The 19,591-nt window shown below is 41.1% G+C and overlaps 1 protein-coding gene across 5 annotated transcripts in view; it reads right to left on the bottom strand.

The window, feature by feature from the left end:
- The window catches only part of ULK4 (unc-51 like kinase 4), a 708,846-nt gene that overhangs the window by 269,551 nt on the left and 419,704 nt on the right, over nucleotides 1-19,591 (bottom strand). For all 5 annotated transcript variants that reach the window (XM_044293413.1, XM_044293414.1, XM_044293410.1 and 2 more), the window contains exon 32: nucleotides 7,583-7,688. In XM_044293413.1, the coding sequence (XP_044149348.1) occupies nucleotides 7,583-7,688 (106 nt within the window). The remainder of the gene's footprint in view (nucleotides 1-7,582; nucleotides 7,689-19,591) is intronic.

Raw genomic sequence — 19,591 nt, forward strand, 5'->3', positions numbered from 1 at the left:
GGCGCTTCATGAAGAGGAAGGTGCAACAAAGAAGGCCCAAGACGATTGAACAGTTAGAGGGCTGTATTAGACAAGAATGGGAGAGCATTCCTATTTCTAAACTTGAGAAACTGGTCTCCTCGGTCCCCAGACGTCTGTTGAGTGTTGTAAGAAGAAGGGGAGATGCCACACAGTGGTGAAAATGGCCTTGTCCCAACTTTTTTGGGATTTGTTGACACCATGAAATTCTGATTCAACATATTTTTCCCTTGAAATGGTACATTTTCTCAGTTTAAACTTTTTTTCCGTGATTTATGTTCTATTCTGAATAAAATATTAGAAGTTGGCACCTCCACATCATTGCATTCAGTTTTTATTCACGATTTGTATAGTGTCCCAACTTTTTGGGAATCCGGTTTGTAATAAGTTTCCACTTCATATAAGTATTATCCCTGTGACCATTGTAAAACGTGAAAAATAATCTTTATAATCAATCAACTGTCCTTTATGCCCAAGGGGCGTTCTTTGCGCCGCATTTGTGCCCAGGAGCGCCCCAACTGCTGGATCCTTAGACACGCCCATCTGATTAGTATTCACTTAACTGGGCGGTATTTTCCTGTCCCTGACATTCGGAGATCCTGCGCATGCCCAATACGAAGTTACAGTCATCGGCCTCAATAGGGGACACAGGTGCGATGTGAGGGTGCCAGGCGCATGCGCAGGGTCTCCGAATGTCGGGGACAAGAAAATACAGCCCAGCGAAGTGAATACTAATGAGATGGGTGTGTCTAAGGATCTGGCAGTTGGGGTACGGCTGGGCACAAATGTGGCGCAAAGAACGCCCCTTGGGCATAAAGGACAGTTGATTGACAGGTGATTATAAAGATTATTTTTCACGTTTTACAATGCGCACTGGGATAATACTTATATGAAGTGGAAACTTATTACAAGACCTAGGGGGGCATATAAAGATCTAATTATGCTCACAAGGCCTGACAATGTCCCTTTAAAGTCTATGGACACCTTTTTTTTTTATGAACGCATTTAAATTATTTTGGGCTAAAAATAAATATTTTTTCAATTGGTCTTTAAAATTTTCAGCTGTTTTCGAGATACAAGGGTTAAAAATCAGTATGTAGAGTATTACTTCTCAGTCTGATTGCTCATTTGAAGCCTTAACTCTGATCTCCTGACTTCATATACACTCAATATAGCTAAACTCATCAAACTGATAAGAATATGGCTTAAATGAGTGGTTATTAGGGCAGGAGATCCAAGACAAGGCTTCACATGATCCATTAGCTGACGGGGACTTAATACTTTTGTAATTGCATGTAATTGAAAATTTAGTTGTTCACTGAAATCTATCTGTAGAGTCCCACCTGCTGTTTGCCCTTTTTCTAAATTCTCTGTCCAGAGATTGGCACTTGAGCTGCCAGCTTGAAATAAATCTAGCAGAGCAATTGCAGCAATGCATGGGGAGATCTCTGGATCCATGTGTGGTACAGGGCTGGTTCCAAATGTGTTAGAAAGAGACTGTTATGTACAGTAGTGTATTGGATGTTCATTTTTTACATTACTTGTAGGATAACACCCTTAAAGGGGATATCCCACAAAATGTATTGATATGCAATGAATAAGGCATGTCAAATGAAGTATTATTGCAATATACATGCAATAAACATATTGCATATTTTTTGTGTATATTACATTTTCCCCTTTAGTAGTGTCCCCTGCTGTTCATCCTTCTGGCCCACCTCTTCCTGCATTCAGTGGTGGACTAGCATGCTCAGTAGCTTATCTGCTCCCTTCTTCCTTTCAGTGCCAGTATAGTGATGTAATAGACAAGCAGGTAAAATGGCCAAGTCACCTTTAATTATTTTTGTGTCATGGAACTAGCTAACAGCTGGCTAACAGTGAAGATGTGTCATCTCCAACTCCATTTAGCATACAAGCCAAGCAGAGTTTCCAGTCTAATGGTCTCACAGAAAGTTCATTACCATGTTCCTGCACCATCTTCACTGTGACAATATATCCATAGTTAACATCTACTTAATTGTATAACATCTTTGCATTACTTTACTTAATTATGAAGATGATGAGCTCCTGGAAGTGCACATTATATCACTGAGTTTTGAGTTAACTGACTGCAAAGGCATGAAATTCAACATTGATTCAATATATCATAGACAATATAAGTCAATATAAAGGTTGGCTGCTCCACTGTAGTGTCTCCAAGTTGCCCTAGCCTAAAAGCCACTTCCAATATGTAAAGACTGTGGGCGGGCACCGTAGCAGCTGGGTGCTTGCTGTTTTAAATAGCAGACATCAGGAGGCATTATTAGTGATCTGCCATAAAACCCTGAATGGTGGAATGCTGCAGTAAGGCTAGGGCTACACGACGACATGTATCGCGCGACACATAGGGCGCAATTACACCGCGCAACAATTTTTATAATGATAGTCTATGGTGACATGCGACATGCTGCGAGACCTTATATGTCCAATCAACTGAATTTACCGCAAGTGGACTCCTGTCAAGGTGTAGAAACATCTCAAACATGATAAAGAAAAATGAGAGGCCTCCAGGGCTAAATTTCAAGTGTCATAGCAAAGGTTCTGAATACTTCTGTCCATTCATTTTTTTCCCCTTTTTTAAGACATTTGCAAAAAAATTGAAAATTTGGTTTTAAATTCTTATTATGGGGTATCGACTGCAGATTAATGGGAGAAAAATGTTTACCACAAGGCCACAACATAACAAAATGTGAAAAAAAAAGTGAAATGTTCTGAAGACTTTCCAAATGCATTCTATATATCTACACTCCTCACCATTGAGATTGCAGCACCGAGAAGGAAAAGTCTTGGAATTATGGAAATCTCAGGATCGATAAATATTTTAAAGAGATGCAAACGACAAAAAATGGAAACAAAATATTCAAAACATATCAATTTATTCAGTATTGATTAAGAGCACCATATGTAGAAATGCACACACTTACACACCTTGGCATGCTATCACCGAGGTTATTAATGGTTGACTGAGGAACGTTCTGTCATGCTGAATACACTTGGTCACGCAAATGTTCCACTGTTGGCAGCTGCCTTTGCAATTGCGAACCAATGACGCCCTAGATGTGCTTCATGGGAGACAAGTCTGGAGGGTGCCCAAACTTACAGTACATATATATATATATATATATATATACATATACAGTACAGACCAAAAGTTTGGGCACACCTTCTCATTCAAAGAGTTTTCTTTATTTTCATGACTATGAAAATTGTAGATTCACACTGAAGACATCAAAACTATGAATTAACACATGTGGAATTATATACATAACAAAAAAGTGTGAAACAACTGTAAATATGTAATATTTTAGGTTCTTCAAAGTAGCCACCTTTTGCTTTGATTACTGCTTTGCACACTCTTGGCATTCTCTTGATGAGCTTCAAGAGGTAGTCACCTGAAATGGTTTTCACTTCACAGGTGTGCCCTGTCAGGTTTAATAAGTGGGATTTCTTGCCTTATAAATGGGGTTGGGACCATCAGTTGCGTTGTGGAGAAGTCAGGTGGATACACAGCTGATAGTCCTACTGAATAGACTGTTAGAATTTGTATTATGGCAAGAAAAAAGCAGCTAAGTAAAGGAAAACGAGTGGCCATCATTACTTTAAGAAATGAAGGTCAGTCAGTCTGAAAAATTGGGAAAACTTTGAAAGTGTCCCCAAGTGCAGTCACAAAAACCATCAAGCGCTACAAAGAAACTGGCTCACATGCGGACCGCCCCAGGAAAGGAAGACCAAGAGTCACCTCTGCTGCGGAGGATAAGTTCATCCGAGTCACCAGCCTCAGAAATCGCAGGTTAACAGCAGCTCAGATTAGAGACCAGGTCAATGCCACACAGAGTTCTAGCAGCAGACACATCTCTAGAACAACTGTTAAGAGGAGACTGTGTGAATCAGGCCTTCATGGTAGAATATCTGCTAGGAAACCACTGCTAAGGACAGGCAACAAGCAGAAGAGACTTGTTTGGGCTAAAGAACACAAGGAATGGACATTAGACCAGTGGAAATCTGTGCTTTGGTCTGATGAGTCCAAATTTGAGATCTTTGGTTCCAACCACCGTGTCTTTGTGCGACGCAGAAAAGGTGAACGGATGGACTCTACATGCCTGGTTCCCACCGTGAAGCATGGAGGAGGAGGTGTGATGGTGTGGGGGTGCTTTGCTGGTGACACTGTTGGGGATTTATTCAAAATTGAAGGCATACTGAACCAGCATGGCTACCACAGCATCTTGCAGCGGCATGCTATTCCATCCGGTTTGCGTTTAGTTGGACCATCATTTATTTTTCAACAGGACAATGACCCCAAACAAACCTCCAGGCTGTGTAAGGGCTATTTGACCATGAAGGAGAGTGATGGGGTGCTGTGCCAGATGACCTGGCCTCCACAGTCACCGGACCTGAACCCAATCAAGATGGTTTGGGGTGAGCTGGACCGCAGAGTGAAGGCAAAAGGGCCAACAAGTGCTAAGCATCTCTGGGAACTCCTTCAAGACTGTTGGAAGACCATTTCAGGTGACTATCTCTTGAAGCTCATCAAGAGAATGCCAAGAGTGTGCAAAGCAGAAGAACCTAGAATATGACATATTTTCAATTGTTTCACACTTTATTATGTATATAATTCCACATGTGTTAATTCATAGTTTTGATGCCTTCAGTGTGAATCTACAATTTTCATAGTCATGAAAATAAAGAAAACTATTTGAATGAGAAGGCGTGTCCAAACTTTTGGTCTGTACTATATATATATATACAATGCAAACCAAAGTGTGATTTTATAGTGGCAAATGTTCTTCTTTATGAACATACTATAAATGGTCACAGTTGAAAAGTATTAAAAATTCTGTTATTCATCCTTATCATTATGTATCATTTTCAAAGTCCACTGGGACATTAGGATTATTACTAACATGGCAAAACCCTATGATAAGAACTGTCATTTCACATTTATGAGAACACAGTTTTTCCTACCTAAAGTCTGAGTATTAATAAATAGATGTGGTGTCCTGACTCCCGAGATATTACTTGATACAAAAAGAATGGTAAAAACTGCATTAACAGTAAAAAAAAAAAAAGTACTTCAAGTTGGAATGTGCACATAATTCGATGCTTTAAACCAAACAGTGTAAAGTGTATGAAACAAATGCAAGCAGAACAGATAGCTGTAAAACATAAGGGCACAGTAAAATATTTCAGTGCACAGTTTTATATGCTTCATTCGTAGGAAAAGTGAAGATTCGCCATGTTTTACAGCACACTACCAAAAGAGGTGGTATTGCACATCAGAAAAAAATAAATATTGCAAACTTACTAGAAATGTCATTCACCCTAGCAGGAGAAATAATGGGCCAAATTCTGAACCCCCCACAAGTCACAATTTGCAAAAATGATACTTTAACTTTTTGCTCTGCATGCACTAAAAATTTAAACAATAGACAGCCTTATTAACTCCTTAGTGACCACTAATACTCTTTTTTAATCATGTAAACAAAGGGTGTTTTAGCTAAACAGCTGGCTTTAATCAATAATTAATGAGGTCCATTGTAGACTATGTGACCATTGTAGACTATGTTTGGCTGCAACTTCATTGCCTGATGTATAGAGGTTGGCAAGTAACCAGTAAAGGGAGCTAGGTAAGTGCCAGGATGGGGAGATTTCACTGTGGATCCACAGATAATCTTGCAGTACAATCCACAACAATTGGGGTTTGTTGAAGATTTTGACTATTCCACTGAACTCGAAAGTGGAAAATCCACAAGTAAATACGTGAACATATGTTAAAAACAATAGTAATTCTGAAAACTCCTTTAAGAGTTTTCAAAAGGGATTGCCCTGTGGGTTAATATAGATGACCTATCCTCAGGACAGGTCATCAATAGCAGATTGGTTGGGTTCCGACCCCCAGCATTCCCGCTGATCAGTAGTTCAGAATAAAATATGCATGGTCTCCTTTGGAGAAGCAGTGCAGAGTAATTACAACTGCTCAAAAGCTTTCATGTTCACCTTATTAAACAATGATTTTTCCAACTCTCTTTCCTTGATGTCCAACTCTTGCAAGGATAATATTTGTCCTAGTCTCTTTACAGTGGTAGAATAATGAAAGCTGACCTTTAAGCGTGATTTAGATGGCCGTATTGTTTGTCTGTGCGCTGTCTGCACAGTGGACTGCACATAGACCCATTGAAATTAATGGTTCAATCCACACCTCCTTTTTTCACACATATGCACCCGGAGCCACTATTAGACAGTCACCAGGTCTGTCCCCTTGCAGACATACAGACCTCAGAGCCTCTAAAAAAAAATTCGGTGCTTTGAAGCCACAATAAGAGTTTTAAATTCAGCTGTCTGAATCCTGCCTGATGTGAACACGGCCTACAATTCCTTAGACATTTGTCTATTTTTTTTTTTATAAATTCCAGGATAAGTTTTCAAGGTGTGATTGCAAAAATGTTGGTAGAGTAGCCCCTTTTGGCAAGATTGCAAGTTAACTAGAGACCCTGAATCCTTCCAGACTTACATATTTAAATACATTTCTTTATCACCGCTTCAAGAATTAGGTTTGATTGTGACACCCACCACTACCTTATATTTACAACAGCTCATTTGTTTGCTGTAACTAATGGTTATGGCCAACTGTTGTGTCATGCTCTACTAGAAGAATAGGTCCAGATCAAACACAATTCACTAGACAATTTCAGAGGCATTTGCATTGGAAGTACTTATTTCTATCATGCACAGAATTATCTATAGCAGCTTTGCCTGCAAAGAGGCTGTGAATGTGCAGTGACACATCTTCAGTATAATGTGTGAGACTGTTGGATCTTGAAGATCAAAAAACATCACTATCAAACTATCTATTCATGGTTGGAAGGAAAGCCTGCCAGGTGGTGTAGCTAGCTTAGGCACCAGAAATGCCATTCACAAGTCCTAAGCTAATTAAAGCACCTGAGGTAGGTAGTCCTACATGGCTCCAGCGTGGCCACCTAGGCGCATGAGACATCTGGATGGTCAATGGCAGCAAAAATACACTAAACTTGGAGGTGCAATACAAGAATTCAGAAGATACCAAAGATACTGAATTTATTTTACATGGTATAACGTATTCCATCTAAGATTTATAATGCATAGCTAGCATAATCTGAGAATAATGTTTAGTGGGAAACCCGTTGGCTACTTTCTGGTTTCTGTTGACCATGGGGTTTGTAAGATGATTATATGGCACTTACTAATGCAGCCTTGTTTGCAAAGTCTTTTGTGCAGTCCATAAAATGGCTGCTGACGGAGTAGACAAGTAATGTCTACTCCCTTCAACTATAGAGTAGGCGGAGTGATGTGTCTGGTCACATGAACCTTCATCAGTGGCCATCTTATGGACAGGACCTCTATGGGGACAGCACAAGGGGGTATGGCTTATGAAATATAGCAAACAGCACAACCACTCAAAAATTAGAGGTCATTTAATGTTTTTGCTCAGAATTTTGACGAAAAACATATTTTTCCCCAGTAACACATACATTAGATAGAGCTTACTTACCCTGCTCATAGAGAAGCTTCATGTTTGTATCTTTCTGAGAAACCAAGTTGTATAATAACGATATCACATTCTGAATTACATTTCCAAGCACATTATCTTGATGTGTCTGCAAAAAAAACAAAGTAGACGCAATAAGCATATCATATTGTCCAAGTCTATCTAGTTGCATTACTTCTCTTCCAAACACTGGAGGAGGTTACCATACGGCGCATAATACAATGGTAACCTGACTGTACAGAGTATAGCCCCAGCAGCCATATATATCGGAAATCAGTCTTTTAATAAACAGGAACAGTTTTTCAGATCTGTACTACACTTGAAGAAGATAAATGATTCTTTTGCCGACTTCCACCAGTGGGTCTAATTATTTCTGAAGCATGTAAGGAGAGAGATTTATATACAAACACCAACTTGACAGAAGCCTTTGTGTCTGAAGACCACATAATAAATGGAACTAAAAAGGTATTAAAGCCAGTCTACATAAAAACACAAAACACAAAGCTATTAAGACACACGTTTGCCTTGATAAATGATAGATGGCAATAAGTGTGCAAAGTGCCTTCAGACAGTATCATTAATTTGTCACTCAAGACAAATGCATTGTCCAAGGTACCAACATACATCTTCACGTGTAATTGTATTCCGCTAGGAGGCATGCAGGGAATTCACGTAATTGAAGCACTTTTAAACAAATGTTCCACAGAATTTACTGCAAATTGCAGTATTGCAAGTAAATAATATCCTCAGCCCAGTTAATTTTCTGGACTATTGGTGTTCCAGAAGGTTTTCAGACTATTCCAAGTTTTTAAAGCCTAATCAAAATGCAAGGTTTTATGATGTCATCTACCGTAACACCAGCGAGGGCGCCATGGCAACAGGTGCACCAAACACAGCTCGCAGTTGGTCTCCTACAGCAGGCCGGCCCGAGATTGTGTGAGGCGAGCCTGGCGAGGTCTCAGGTTCCGGAGCGTGGAGGAGGAATTTAGGGGCACAGGCGCAGCGTCCAAGTGCTGCGCCTTCACAGAGAGCCGCGAAAGGATCCGCTCAATGTGTGAGGGCGGCGGCCGGTGCTCTGCAGACCGGTAGGTAGCAGAAGACTTCAAATAGTGAGTACCTGTTCTTATTGGTTTTTTTTAACAAATATCTTTCATTAAATGGGGGCATGGTCTAATTAAGGGGGACATGGGACTGGATAAGGGTGACAGACACTGGGTATGATTAAGGGGGCAGGGGACTGGATAAGGGTGACACTGGGGATGATTAAGGGGCAGGGGACTGGCTTTGGTTAACACTGGGTATGATTAAGGGGGGCAGGAGACTGGCTATGGGTGACACTGGGCATGATAAAGAGCGTGAAGGAGGAGCTTAGGGGCGCAGGCGCAGCGTCCAAGTGCTGCGCCTTCACAGAGAGCCGCGGAAGGATCCGCTCAATGTGTGAGGGCGGCGGCCGATGCTCTGCAGACAGGGAGGGAGCAGAAGACTTCAAATAGTGAGTGTCTGTTCTTATTGTTTTTTTTTTTTTACCAAATATCTTTCATTAAATAGGGGCAGGGTCTAATTAAGGGGGGCAGGACACTGGATAAGGCTGAAAGACACTGGGTATGAGTAAGGGGACAGGGGACTGGATAAGGGTGACACTGGGTATGATTAAGGGGCAGGGGACTGGCTTTGGTTGACACTGGGTGTGATTAAGGGGGGCAGGGGACTGGGTAATGGTGACAGGGTATGAATAAGGGGGGCAGGAGACTTGCTATGGGTGACACTGGGTATGATTGAGGCCCTTTTTTTTTAAATTTATTTATTGGGAAAACTACAAAACATTTGCAATAAAAAAGTTTTTACAATCTCTCAATTCTTAGTGACCCGAGTAATTATATATAAATATATTCCACTCATCTTTTCATAGTATTTAGAAAACCCTCCCCTCCCTCCCTCCCAGTTTGTGGTGCGTCAAAGTAGGACCCCTATATATGAAACAACTTGATCTCAACTAACCAGACCTCCAACCACCCCATATCCTACTCCATTGGTATTCATTTTCCCTCCGTCTATATAAAATTTTTTCGTAGTTCTTTACCTTATCAATTAAATTTATCCATGTGTTTATGTCTGGAGTGGATCGGGCAAACCAGGTGCGGCTGATCAAAACTCTAGCCAACATCAGTACTCTACTCAGGAGAATCTTTTGATGCTTATTATTTTTTAATTTGGAGAGATCATTGAGAACAAATACTTGTGGTTCAAAAGGAATTCGAATTTTTAGTGTACACATAATACAGTTATTGATACCATTCCAGTAGTTTATAAGTTCTGGACAGGTCCATATCATATGGAGAAAGTCTGCTCCTACAGTATCACATTTGGGACAGTTGGACGTGTCTCTTAGCCCGCATTTATTCATCCACAATGGAGTAATATATAATCTGTGGCAGATATAAAATTGTATCAGGACATGGTTAAAGTTCTGGGATAGTGACGATAGATTCCCAAAAATATTCTCCCACCCTTCTATTTGTACATTCGGACAATCCACCTCCCACGCTTTTTGTCCTGGTGAGTGTATGTCACTAAACCGTACCTTAAGTAATAACTTATATATATTTGAAATTTTTATTCTAGAAAGTGTACCCCCTACCCAATCATTCAGAAAGGATAAATTATCTATATCCAACATCCGCTTATCATCCAAACTAGATAATACAGAACGCAATTGGAAATACCTAAACCATGAAAGATTTTTTATATTTTGTGTCATTTCTATATAGGGTTTAATTTCTCTATCTTTAACTACCTGTGAAATATATAAAATTTTATTCTTCTGCCAAAATGTGTCAGCTGCAATTTCATCCAGCCTTTGTAAATGCAAATTATGCCAAAGAGGCGTAAATGTGAGTGAACCCTTAACCTTCAACCATGTCCTAGTTATAGCCCACACCTTAAGGAGTAGTTTTATAGTCTCTCTATAGCCTTGCTCATAACTCTTCAATAGGCCAGATTCCAACAAGGAAAAAATATTATTGTGGGCGTGACTAGTTACCAACTTCCCCAGTAGTGCGCTATGCTCTGATTCATAGCATCTCAATAGCTGGGCTGCAATAAAGTACCCCTTAAAGTAGGGGAGATTTAAACCCCCGCACTCCACTGATTTATACAAATACTCCAACTTAATTCGAACTCGCTTTCTTCCCCATATTAAATCATTAATTAGTCTCTCCATAAGTTTAAAATGTTTGTCTTGTATCCAAATAGGTGTATTCCTGAGCACATAAAGAAATTGTGGTAGTATCACCATTTTAACTAGTGAAACTCGATCAGCTCTAGATAAGGGAAGTTTCAGCCAGATTCCTATTTTAGCTCTGATCTTTACCATTATGGGGATCAAATTAAGTTCTACAAAGTTTTCGACCCGAGACGATATAGTCAAACCCAAATATTGAAAAGTATCAACAATATCCAACTGTGTAACAGGAGCCTCTTTCTGTGGCAGGGGGTCTATTGGGAGCAGACTGGTCTTGGCCCAGTTTATAAGAAGACCAGACACCTCACCAAATAATTTAACCATTTGAATGATCCTAGGGAGAGTGGTTTCCGTGTGATCTATAAAAAACAGAACATCATCTGCATATAATGAGATGCGATCTTGTATTCCTAGCGTACCAAATCCTTTGACCTGATCGTCCTGCCTGATGGCCATCGCAAGGGGTTCGATATATATATCAAATAATAAGGGAGATAATGGGCAACCCTGACGGGTGCCTCTGTTTAACTCGATACTACTACTCAAAATTCCATTAAGACTCAATTTAGCCCTTGGAGATCCATACAATAACCTAAGAGTACGTATAAACCTCTCTCCAAAGCCCATCCTAACAAGAACCTTCCAGAGGAAACGCCACTCCACCCTGTCAAAGGCCTTAGAGGCATCCAATGACAGGATGGAGCGGGCGGTCCCCCCAGGGGCCTGGATATTAGAAAAGAGCCGATGTAAATTATGATGTGTACCCTTATTTTTAATAAAACCGCTCTGATCCGGATGGACTATGGAGGAGATAACCCCAGAGAGCCTTGTAGCAAGGACCCTCGCCAAAAGCTTTACATCTGCATTAAGCAGTGAAATTGGTCTATAAGATTCTAGATCTAGAGGGTCCTTGCCTTTTTTTGGAATTAGTATCACTGTAGCCTCCATCATTGAATCTGGCAACCTCCCATCCTCCATTGATTCAGCAAAGACCTCCAATAATCTAGGAAAAATACAGTCCCCATATTTACTATAAAATTCATATGGAAGCCCGTCTGAACCAGGAGTAGAATTAGCTGAACCTAATTTTATAGCTCCCTCAAGTTCCTGAATTGAGACCTCCAATTCTAATGCTTTCTTTTGAATCTCAGTGATAGTTGAAAAGTTGATCCTATCTAGATAGAAATCTATCTTATCATCTGTAATATTAGAATCAGCCTTGTACAGATCAAGAAAATAATCAAAAAAGGCCTTCTCCACCGGACCCTGTCCAGTAACTATTCTACCATCCCTCACTCGAACCTTGTCTATATGTTTTTTAGGTTGTTGATTGGAGATTACTCTGGAGAGGAGCTTACCGGGTCGCCCAGACTCTGTAAAATATTTTTGCCCTTTAAAGAAGAGATTCTGTTGAGCTTTATCCAGTAAAAAATTAGCATATATTTGTGTGGCTTTTTGCATATTTTCCCTATTATTCTCCGTCTTATTTATATGGAAGGATTCTGTCGCTGAGATTACATGTTTTTCTAGATTTCTCTGTTTTTTTCCATATTCCCTTCTAAGATTCGTGATATTACTAACCATCAATCCCCTCATGTACGCCTTAAAGGTATCCCATACCACTTGAATTTTTGCTGAGCCGTAGTTAATATCCCAGAATCGGCCTATTTCATTTCGAATTATTTCATGTGTCTTTATAACTGATAACCAGTAAGGGTTTAGTCTAAAGGGAGGTTTTGGTGTATATCTTTCCTGAGAGAAGCATAATTCAAGTACTAACGGGGAGTGATCAGATATTGACCTTGTTTCATATTTCATTTGTTTTATCAGTTTCACATATTTGCTATTTATCAGTACTAGGTCTATTCTGGACAATGATTTGCCTGCTTTACTAAAGCATGAAAAAACCCTTTTCCCCTGTCCCAGAGACTCCCAAGCATCTTCAAATCCAGCCTCCAGACAAAACCGTGCGAGGGGAGACCCCTGGACCGGGCTGTCACTCCTAGCACTCATAGAGACCCTGTCACATAGAGGATCGATGACACAGTTAAAATCACCAATAATCAATGTTGGACATTCTGGCCATTTATCCATGAATAATAGAAGAGAATTAAGAACCAGAAGAGAAAATGGCGGAGGGATATAGACAAAGGCCAAAATACATAACTCTCCCCCTAACCTGCAATATAGAAAAATACATCTCCCCTGTTGGTCGACAGAGGATGCCTCACAAACGAAGTCAATAAGTCTATGTATCAACACCGTAACACCTCTCGAGTAGTTGGAGAGGGTAGAATGATACGTGTGCGCAGCCCATCCCCTGTCGACCACTCTAGTGGTCTCCTCAGTAAGATGGGTCTCTAGCAGGCATACTATTGCTGGTAGATGGGCCTGAGTCAAGTCAAAAACCGCCTGTTTCTTACCTCTCTCCCCCAAACCACGTACATTCCAAGAAAAAATTCTAATCATCGTCATCAACAATGGTTAAATGGAAGATCAGGAGAGAGGGAAAAAGGAGAAAACAAGAGGAAAAAAAAAGAAAATAATAAACTGAAAAAAGGGGAACCACACCCACTTTGACGCACCACAACCCAACCCCCCTCCCACAGGCAATCCACCACATATTGTAGTAGATTTCTTTCCTATGACCAACCCTCGACCCTCCCCCCACTCAACCACCCCCACACCGCCATTATGAAGCAAAGAAAACTACATTTAGGGGTATGAGCCCCTTATAATACTAATTATTCCCGCCAGATCGTAACCCAATTGGGTCATCTCTTGTTTCGCTCAATCCAATCCGCGGCTTCTTCTGAGGTATCAAAAAAAAGGGTTTTATCTTCAAAAATAATCCGCAATTTGGCCGGGAATATAAGAGAATATTTAATATCCCTTTCTCTTAGCTTCTTTTTAACAGTCATGAATGTGCGTCTCTTTTCTTGTATTTCTTTCGAAAAATCAGGAAAAAAGGCCAGTCTAATCCCGTTATACACAACCGGTGAGGATTCCCTCGCCCTTCTCAGGAGGACATCTCTGTCCCCTGTAGTCAATGACTTAGCAAGGATTGTCCGAGGTTGTCTCCCTGGAATTGGTTTTCCTCCTGGGACCCGATGAGCTCTTTCAATCATAAAAAGAGGAGAAAATGACTCTTTACCAAAGTTCTCAAGAATTAATTTCTGTACAAATTCAGTTGGATTTTTTCCTTCCTCACCCTCTGGAATCCCTATTATTCTCACGTTGTATCTTCGTGACCTATCCTCCAGGTCCACTACCTTTTTCTTCAGGAGATTATTTTCCACTTTAAGTATAGAAACTTCCGTATTTATTTTTTTGGATTCCTTCTGTATAAGGGTGACGGAACTTTCAAGGGTGTTGACTCTGTCTCGCATTTTGGACAATTCATCTTTTATTAGTCCCACATCAACTTGAATAGATCCAAGTTGGGTTGTAACCACCTGTATTAAATCCCCGTTCTGTTTAACCGCTAGGAGTATTTCTTCCAGCGGGGAAGAGTTGTCATTAGGGATAGCTTCCCCCATTATTCCATCTTCCTCTTCAGGGTATCTAGCGCCTTTTTGTATTTCTCGCTCAGTTACCTCTGATTCATAATTTTTTTTTTCAAAAAATTCCTTTTGTCCGCCCCTCGTATTGACCCTTGGGGATTTCAGAAACTGGTCCAGTTTTGTTGGTTCAGCAGTTCTAGACCCATGTTTCTGACCTGATAGATCAGTCGAACGCCTAAAGGCTTTTGGGCCCATATCTTATTCCTCTTTATTATTTTTTTTTTTTATATTTATTTTTTTTTTGGAATATTTATTTGGTTTTTTTTCCCCTTATTCCGCCTCCTTCTCTCCTTTAAATATATATCTTTTCTTCTTTGCTCTCCTTCTTTCTCTTTTTTTTTTTTTTTTTTTTTTATTCTTCTTTTTCTTTTTTCCTTTTTCCTTATCCCCCTTCCCTTTTTTTTTTTAGTGCCTTCTTCTTAGTTCTGTTTTTCTTCTTTTTTTTTTTTTCTTTTTTTTCCTCTTTTTATTTTTTTTTTTTTTTTTCGCTCCCCCCCTTTTTTTTTTTTTTTTGTGTCCACTCTTCTTTATACTCTTTCTCCTCTTATTTTTTTTTTTTTCCCCTCCACCTTATACTTTAAACTTTAAAGTTCACTTTCTTGTAATCATATGCAACTTAGTCAAACTCCGTTCAAGGTTAGTTGGAGTCATTCTCCAACAAACCATCAGATAAGGGGAACACAGGTAGGGGGAACACAGGTAGGGGGAACACAGAGGTTACTCACTGACACCAGAAAGGGAGGTAGCAGATCAGGCAGGAACCGGAGGCACGTTCCACGGGGGTAAAGGAAAAAAAAACTCCAGACAGCAAACTGTTCACAGCGACATGGAGGGCAAGAAAGGAGGCAGGAGCCGCAGGAGCGGCAAAATCAGGAACGGCAGAATCGACAAAGAGCCGGAGGCAGCCCCCACATCCGAACCCGACAGCCGATAGCAGCAGCGTGGCAGGCTTGGGCAAAAGGCAACAGCGCCACGGTTCAACAGCGCTGATCACACGGTCCCGGTCGCAGAGAGGGTAGATGGAGGATTCGGCAGAAAGACGCCAGCATAATCGAAGCGGCAGCGGGGTAGCTGAGCAGCGGGGAAAGCCGGGAGCGCGACGTCCACTACGTCATCACGTCATCCCCCTCCCAGGATGATTGAGGCCCTTAATCATACCCAGTGTCATCCATAGCCAGTCTCCTGCCCCCCTTAATCATGCCCTGTCACCTTTGCCCAGTCCCCTGCCCCCCTTAATCATACCCAGTGTCACCTAGAGCCAGTCCCCTGCCCCCCTTAATCATACCCTGTCACCTTTACCCAGTCCCCACAATATTAGCTCGCACAGGGCGCCTGAACACCTAAGCCTAGCCCTGACACCAGCTAACCACTTAACACCAGACTTCATTAAAGGGGCTGTCTCACTTCAGTAAATGACATTTATTATGTAGAGAAAGTTAATACAAGGCACTTACTAATGTATTGTTATTATTCATATTGCCTCATTTGCTGGTTGGATTAATTTTTCCATCACATTATACACTGCTTTCATGGGGTTAAGACAATCCTGTAGTTCAGCAGCGGTGGCTGTGCTTGCACACTGTAGAAACAAGCACTGGCTTCCCTGGAGGCCGGGACCATGGGAGCACGAATAGGCACGCATGCGCAGCACACCTTGTACTGGCCACTTCATATCTGCGTAGCCGTGGCAGTAACCCCTTAAAATGAACAGTGTATAATGCGATGGAAAGATGAATCAAGCCTGCAAAGGAGGCAATATGGATAATAACAATACATTAGTAAGTGCTTTGTAGTAAAGGGGTTAGGGTACAACAACACTGCGACACTAGTCACAGCCAGGGTCGCAGAGAAGCGGTAATCCCATAGAAATAAAATGGTTTGCTGCACGAGTCGCAAGAAATCCAACATTGCTGGATTTCTTGTGACTGGCGATCCCATAGGATCACAGCTACTCTGCAATCTTTCCTGCGCCAACCAGTGTCACCGTATAGCCAGACTCTTATCTGGGTAAAGATAATGATGACCTATCTTCAGGATAGGTCATCATTATCACATCGGCAGGGGTTCAAGTGCTGGCACCCCCTCCGATCGCTGCACTAACCAAAGCTCTGGTCAGCGATGCCGGCTTACAGCAGCTTTACAAGGACAGCACTGCACATCGTATAGAGGTTGTGCTTGGTGTTGCAGCTCAGCCCCATAGACTTGAACAGGGCTAAGCTGCACTCAGGCCATGTGACCAATGCATGGTGACGTCACTGGCCTATGAAGAGGCCACGGCGCTCACTGAGTTTTCTGAAAACTTTTCATGTCACAGACACATCAAAGGTTTTGCTTCTCTCCTCCTCATTCTACGGGTCAGTAGAGGTCCGAGAGTTTAAATCCCCACCAATCCATAGAACGAGTAGGAGAGAAGCACTTGGATATTGTGCTCTCTCTCCTCTCTGAAGAAGACAGAAGCAAGATGGGCCCATAGAGCTTCCCCTGAGCCCAGAATTTTATATCTTATATGCCTTGTTTTAATCGACTCTTGTGAGTGCCTGCGGTGCTTCACTATTTTGCTCCTTGATTCCTGATATTACAGGTTGATCGGACATGGAAAAAAACTATTTGGCCGCATGAGGAAGAAGAATTGCAGGAAGGATCTGGCATCCAACTTATCCTCTCTGTGAATTCTAGGAGAGCAGCGCATGCCGTTTACTTTGTTTTACTTGCCTAATGTGAATTGAACCCACGTCACGAAGGACTATCAGCGCTCACAGTAAGAGATACAACTCGGTTTTTTTTTTGTTTGTTTTTTAATAAGACAATACGACAGTAACATTGCAACTGTTGCTCTGGTAATCAAAACCAACAATAGTCAATGTGGTTGTGCATAAATCCAGCAGTTTTGGATTCCTGCTTACTCTTCTGTTGCAGGCACCTGCGTGTCACAACATGACTACACTTGCATCATTAGTTGCAATGTAGTAGCATGACATTACAATCTTATGTTGCATGAACACACGTTCTTGTATCTTGTAGGTGATGGGAGCTGTTTTTAGCTTTGGAGAGGGTGAGTAGAAGCTGGTTAGAAAGTCACACAATAGCAACTAAACTAAAACAGCAAAGGGCAAAACTTCTTTAAGGGCCAAATTTTTGGATGTTTTACTTGGATGGTCTTAGAGTCTAGGTCTTCAATTTCTTTAGTTCCTCAAGCTGTAACATATGTGTTTGTAAATCTTAGGAGAAGGCCTTTTTGGATTGACACAAATGCACTATGCTCACCACAAGGGGTCCAACAGTGTAAGAACGTGTTATGACTGGTAAAATAGATTTGTCAAGAATAAGGAGGAAATATGTTCCTTCAATCCATCAGCAGAACAAGTTGATGTTATTTGTGGGAGTGAGGCCGCAAATGTGGGCATTTAATGAACAGTACATTTGACAGCATTAATAAAACACAGCAATCGCCAACTGAGATAATTAGACTTGAAGCAGCAAAATTCTAGTGTTTGGCAACACAGATGAAACAACTTCATTAAAATGTGCAGCTTTTGCAAATGAAAGGCACGGAAGCACTGGACCCTGAAGAATCAGCCTTCTCAAAACTAATTGCTTCTGTGTTTAAGAAGGACAGCCATGAAACACCAAGGGCACCACAAAGAAATACAAGGAAAGTAGCAAATCTGATTATACTTAAAAATATACAACTGTTTGTATATCATTCCATCAACTCTGTTCACAAAAAGATACTGACAAGGCCCAATTTAAAGCCAAAGTAGAAAATATTGGATTGAAAGTGTGTGGATTTAAACTCTGGGCTGGGGCAGGATGTGCCCCATGCTGCCAGCATCCTGAACCAGCCCTCTCAACCTCCTGCCACTACTACTTCTGCCCCACTGGAGTTCAGTGTTCCGTGTTTCAGGTCATATCCTGTACTGGTCCTACTGGTCTCCTCACTTTTCCCATAGGGTGTGAGCACACGCCAGCTCTTAAAGGACCAGCGCACGTATCCTAAACTTCTCCAGCCAATGGCTGGACACCTGTGTGAACTTAAGGCACCTTTCCCCGGGAAGGGGTGCCTAAGCAACAGGTTGTCTAGTCTGCTAGTTCCCTGCAAAGATGTGTTGTTCTGTTTGTCTGCCAGTGTACCGACATCTGCCTGCTTACTGACTCTGATTCTCTGCTGCCTGACCTGATTACCATATTGAGCATTTGCTGCCTACCCTGACCTCAGACTTGTTTCACAGATTCGCACAAACTCTACCTGCCCTTGGCTTGATCCAGGCCATGTTTTAGCTGATCAGTCAACACTCTGCACCAGTGTCTCTGACGCCCGTGGGTCAGCTGTCAACCAAACCGGAACTACTCCAAGAAGATAGCAGCCTTGTGGCTCCTTTGCAACAAAGTCCAGATCCCTGGATAGGGGTTAAAGGGTGAATACCAAGAGACTGCCAGGATAATGCCCTTAGGTTTAGCTCAAAGTCAAACCGGTTGCTTGACATGTAGTGATTCCACACCCACTGATTGTTAAAGTTGCCTTCTTCAACATATACATTCATAATACACATTTGATATATAGCTGAGATATAAGGAGAACTGGTAGCATAACATCAACTGATCTTTCTAGCTCCATAGTTCATTCAGAAGAGTTTTATAACAACTGGATTCTCATACACCAGTCTTAAGTGTATTCTTAAACTCAACCTAACAGTACTAGCATTCTATATTGAAAAACAATTATAAAAATAAAGAGGCACAAGCCAATTTAGGCATTTAAAGAGAAAAATTACAGAGCAAGAACAGTTTGAAAGAGAACGCAGTTAATAACAGACTAATTCTTGGAGAAACAATAACCAAGTGAAATATTGGAACAATCACTCAATAAAGAGAGAGCTATGGTTAGACACACCTTAAAAGTTGTATTACCATACAAGGTACGGTTCAATAGTCTGAGACTATAATTCCTGTTTCTGGCCGTTTTTTTTTTTTTTAAATATAACTTTTATTTCTATTTTAATAAACAATATAGCCACAAAAACATATACATTTTTAAAACAGCATATGGAGGGCAAGCTGGCCCTCTTGGTTTTTTATAACCATCATATCCAAAAAGCTTTTTGTTTGTTTACTATTGTGCTTTTTGTTTGTTTACTATTGTAGTATGCTGATTTATATTGATGTTTTGTATCCCTTTGTGGCCACTCCCCTTGTGGGATGGGCCTTCTG

The sequence above is a fragment of the Bufo gargarizans genome, chromosome 5 (genome assembly GCF_014858855.1).
Source record: "Bufo gargarizans isolate SCDJY-AF-19 chromosome 5, ASM1485885v1, whole genome shotgun sequence".
NCBI classification, from domain to species: Eukaryota; Metazoa; Chordata; class Amphibia; order Anura; family Bufonidae; genus Bufo; species Bufo gargarizans.